Source organism: Bactrocera tryoni, chromosome 2 (genome assembly GCF_016617805.1).
Source record: "Bactrocera tryoni isolate S06 chromosome 2, CSIRO_BtryS06_freeze2, whole genome shotgun sequence".
In the NCBI taxonomy this organism is placed as follows: Eukaryota; Metazoa; Arthropoda; class Insecta; order Diptera; family Tephritidae; genus Bactrocera; species Bactrocera tryoni.
In genome coordinates this window covers 35,324,045-35,329,204 of record NC_052500.1, presented here as the reverse complement: position 1 = coordinate 35,329,204, position 5,160 = coordinate 35,324,045, and the positions used below count along the sequence as shown (strand labels likewise).

Below are 5,160 nucleotides of genomic sequence, written 5' to 3'. Positions count from 1 at the left end.
CTTAAATACCTATGTAAATGTAATATTAATGTATGAATTATTAGTTGTTTATTTTAATAAAACTGCATTGAAATAACGTCTGTGAAAGTTATACTTTCATTTGATGCCTAGTGTATATACGATGTCTTTGATCCAACAATGAAAGAACTTGTTATACTCTGCACCGTATTGCGTAGTAGGTTTGTATCATATAAAGAAATCGAGTTAGATTCTGAAAATGGATGAAATCGCATTATAACCCCGCTGAATCCCTTTATAATGGTACTGTTAAAACTGCTCGACCGCGATAATTCATTAACTTAATACAGGTTTGCCATTAAATTTTAGGCCCGAGATGGTATGAGGCAGCTTTAAAGAAGCCAAAGTCACCATCGCCGACCAATTGCAATCAAATTTTGTACGTTGAGTACAATGGGCGAAATCGTACTACAGTCAGGCCTACTTCCCATAAACACAAACTTAAAATTTACTTTAAATTTTCACTTTACAGTATACAAATCAAGAATTAATTAATATGAAAGGTTAAAACTCTGTACGAATAGCGCATTTGAGGTGTGCCATCATCTGACAAAAAAATTTCCAAATCCAACCAAACCTGTTCAAGCCCCTAGGTATAGAATTTTTTAACCCCTGTACCTATAGTTGGCCTCTTACCCCAAATATCGGTCAACGCATAATATACATAATTGAAAGTCAGAGAGAACCGTTTCCTGATAGTAGTAAGTCTGAATGCTACAAATGGGTTGAATCAGGTCATTACTTTCCTTAGCCCCCATATACCTAATATATATGTAGATTTTCGGTGACTTTATACCGAAAATATTGGCCAATATGTAAGTTATCTTAATAAAAAGGAGAAAGCGTGCTTCTATTACAACGGTGAATATTTGTGCTTATAATGAATAAAATTGGGTGAAAACTCGCCCTAGACCCCATATAACTAACAGACCTTATGTACCCGAAGGTATTTCCTTGGCTTTAATCTTTGCAAGTTGAAAGAGTATGAAATGTTCGGTTATACCCGAACTTAGCTGTTCCTTACTTGTTCTTCTACACAACTTAACGACGGCCTTAACAGTATTACGATAACTGTAAATAGGAATGGACACCTAATGCGCTGTAAAATGCAATAAAAGCAATCATAGCACATATGTATGTATTTGTCTATTCATCTCCTAGTTAAAAGTGCTGATCGACACTTTTTCTTTGATCTCACATTCGCACCTCATCGGTGGCCAATGCAGTGCTGAGGAGTGTTTTTAAGTAAATATTTGAATAATAATGTGAAACCTCAGCATAAAGTAAACAATAAGTATACTTATAAATTGGATAAAATTCGAAATAAGATCAGTTTTACGGAAAGGTTAAAATAATTTAGTGCCAGTTTTAATTCGGCAACCGAAGTGTTCGTGCACTTAGCAGAAAAATGTTTCGCTTTGTTTTCATTATGTCGCTGTATTATATTTTAAGTTTTCAAATAAGATTTTCCTTCAGTCAAAGTAAGGATACGAATAAGATTTGCGATGGCAATTGTGATGTGCAAATAGATATCGTTGCAAAATTCATAAAAACTCTCAGTTTCCCATCGAACATCGAGAAGCAGTTAGCCTCGAATCGGTACAAATGAATAGCGTGTTACGAAAAAATTCTCATAAGTGATTATTTCAGAACATCCAAATGGTCTAGTTGTATGGAAGCAGCAGCAAAGAGCTGGAGGAGTGGTATTTACAAAATTCAGTTAGAAAAGATAAATATCACCGACTTCGAGGTATTTTGCGAAGAGGACGTTGATTTCGGGGGATGGATAGTCATTCAACGGCGCCAAAGTGGCTCGGTGGATTTTTATAGAACTTGGGATGACTATAAAGAGGGATTTGGTGAGTTAAGGGGTAACTATTGGATCGGTTTGGAGAAATTGTACGCGCTCACTAATAGTTGTGAACAGGAGTTGTATATTCAAATGAAAACACGTAAAGGGGGAAAATACTATGCAAAATATGCAGAGTTTCTTATTGGTGACGAGTCAGAGAGCTACGCTTTAAAGAAACTGGGTATTTATAATGGGAGCGCTGGCGATTCCTTAAAGTATCATTCGGGAAGGAAGTTTTCAACTTATGATCGTGATAGTGATGATTCTGCAGATAATTGTGCAAATAAATATAAAGGTGGCTGGTGGTTTGGCGGATGCTATGCAAGGTAAGCACATTTTGCTTGTCAGCGTTTGTGATGATCTACCTTTTATTTATTAGTCATTTAAATGGAGTCTACGGAAATGTTAAGGCGGGTGTACACTGGCTTGAGATAGAAATAGATGAGTCTATAGCATTTGCGCAAATGATGATACGTCCAACTCAAAATTGCTGGAAACGGTTAATGTTGAGCAATTTACATCGAGCAAGCTTCCATTAACTACTACTGAATTATCGAAATTAATTAAACAATAAACTTAAATTCAAATATGTAACTAAATTTTCGATTTCCTCCTTCTGTTATAATTTATCTTTTAATAGGGGTTCGATGTTCTGTAGTTAATAAAAAAAATTAGCATATGCTTATATGGCAAGCATTAATCAGTAAGTACACTTTAGATTAGAAAACCGCTAAATTTATATATTTTTAATGTTCTTTTAATCTTTATACATACTTTAAATTAGTCAGAAGGTACAAATATTTTCCATATTTCTTGCTATTTATAATGTAAACACAATGTTTTCGGTTTTTTGTCAATATATTTATACCCTCAACAGGGTATATTAAGTTTGTCACGAGGTTTGTAATACCCAGAAGGAAGCGTCGGAGACGCTGAGTTGAGTCGATTTCGCCATGTCCGTCTGTCTGTCTGTCTGTATATATACGAACTAGACCCTCAGGTTTTAAGATATCGTCTTGAAATTTTGTAAACGTCATTTTCTCTTCAAGAAGCTGCTGATTTGTCGGAGCTACCGATATCGGACCACTATGACATATTGCTGCCATATAAACTGAACAATCGGAATCAAGTTCTTGTATGGAAAGCTTTCACATAGCTTCTATACAAACTGGATACATAGTTACTAAAAAAATGCACCTGTGAAGGATATATTAGCTTCGGTGCAGCCGAAGTTAACGTTTTTTCTTGTTTTAAATACCGACTAATGTAGTATCGAATGCAAGAAACAATGTGATATAAAGTGCGATCAAATAGACGGCGATATGAAATGTAGACAAGTATGTTTCGTAAGCAGGAGGTAATAAAACCAGATACTTATGTACTCGTGTGACAATTTAGCGGCAATCAAAGGTTTTCGTTTAATGGCGTTGCCAGTGACCAGTTCATTACGATATCTCAATTTTTACTCAAGTTGCAGCTTACGCAGACGGACAGACAGACAGTCACTCGGATTTCAATTAATTTATATATATTAAATATTTAAACCTATGTATAAATCGATTAGTTTAGACAAAACTGTTATATTCTGTAGCAACATGTTACAAGAAAGGCGTTTGCGAAAAAGATGATACGACATATATAAATTTTGCAGAAGATTTCAACATGTACTATTCGAAGAAACCGTGAATGCAAAACAATTTTGCTTATTTTTGCTAAGATATATGCGGTATAAAGCCAACCGGAATTTCGATGTTCTTACATTATATTAGGTGTGTGGGGGCTAGGGTACAGGCTTGAAAAGTTATGATTCAATTTCAACATTTTATTTACGCAAGGTGTCATGCCCTCTGGGTACGTTTTGTGCAACATCAATATTATCCTGAATTTTCTACGCCACATTGATTTGACGCAATCGAATCACAACTACCTGTATTCCCTTACATCACAATTTAACAAATTAAGCCATCGACATTACACAAATAGGGTGTTTAAGTGGTCATTATTATCTCAATCCCAAAGCCAAAAATATAAGTGATATTAATTAAATTCAGATCGACTATTTTCCTGATAATAGTTAGCCCTTGTTCGGTTACACCCGAACTTAGTGCTTCTTTAGATATCTGATTCCGTTTTTTAGTTTATTTAAGACAGAGCGAGTTTCTACAATCATTGTTGCCAGTGAAGTTCCTCTTGAAAAAGGTAGTCAATCACCCAGTAGCAAATATTTTGTATCCAAATGTCAGTGTCTAAGTTTTCAATCTCTATGTTCTTACTTTGTGGGGTCTTCACCGACAAACCCTTTACGCATTATGCATACATATGTATATTTCAATTTCAAACCAGCAACTAGTGAAGTACAGATGGCACTAAACTGGGGACTAAGTACGGTTTCATACTCAGGCCGCCTTGTTTTTCTTATTCACGGGGTTCATTCGGCTTATTCTTTATTCAGCGATCATAAGATCATATTATCGGCGACATCCAGCTGATTCCCATCATACATAGGTTTATCTAATCTAACTTCTATTTACTTAATAACAATTCACCAAAAAAACACGGTAACGGTAACTGTTAATATAAATGAAGGATTAAGCTACCACAACCGAAATGTGTTGATCGTGTTTACCAATCGGTTGGTCATGGTGTCTGTTTTCGCTTGAGAATTTATAAAAATCCATAAACACATTTTTAGCTAACACAATAAAAGTGATTATTATTTATTGTGACAACTTGCTGGGTTGATCGGATCAGATGTATGTATATGTATAGCGCATATGTATTTTGGGTGTTGCCTACATTTTCCTTCCTGTGTATTTAAATACGTTAAGTAACTGTTTATATGCAAACATAGTTAGGCTCATAAGTATGAGACCATCGCCTTGCCAAGCTACCCCACATGCAGAGTAGCTGCCACTTGGAGCTTCTATCTCAGCAGCGCAAAATGTCATTGTTAATTTGCCACAAAAATATGCGGGTGTCTGTTTCATAATGTAATTAAAACTTCAACTTATTACAAACGCTGGCACTCACCAACACACACAGCCACGAACACACATGCATACATATGTATACGTCAACACTTATCAGGATATATGCTGTACATATGCACACTTACAAACAAAATATATACATACAAACCTACAACAACAATGCTAACAAGTAGGAATATTTGTTGCATGTAAGTGGCGCTCGTATGTTTACTTGCCCCCATCCATTTGAGCATATCACCCCCAGCTTGTATGACACAAAGTAAAATATTTATTTTCTTTTGGCACCCCTATGGCTTTCAT

At 35.4% G+C, this 5,160-nt stretch overlaps 1 protein-coding gene across 1 annotated transcript; it reads left to right on the top strand.

Moving 5' to 3' along the window:
• Positions 1-1,344: 1,344 nt before the first annotated feature.
• Positions 1,345-2,469, top strand: LOC120768529 (angiopoietin-related protein 2-like). Its single transcript, XM_040095260.1, has 3 exons — positions 1,345-1,617; positions 1,669-2,196; positions 2,250-2,469. Exons 1-3 carry the CDS (start codon positions 1,427-1,429, stop codon positions 2,407-2,409), a joined length of 879 nt encoding a protein of 292 aa, XP_039951194.1. The 5' UTR covers positions 1,345-1,426; the 3' UTR covers positions 2,410-2,469.
• The last annotated feature ends 2,691 nt before the right edge of the window (positions 2,470-5,160 follow it).

Coding starts and splice junctions, on each gene's coding strand:
- LOC120768529 (XM_040095260.1), top strand. CDS start 1,427: ATGTTTCGCTTTGTTTTCATTATGTCGCTGTATTATATTTTAAGTTTT. Junction 1,618..1,668: donor AAGCAGTTAGCCTCGAATCG/GTACAAATGAAT, acceptor TGATTATTTCAG/AACATCCAAATGGTCTAGTT. Junction 2,197..2,249: donor TTTGGCGGATGCTATGCAAG/GTAAGCACATTT, acceptor TTTATTTATTAG/TCATTTAAATGGAGTCTACG.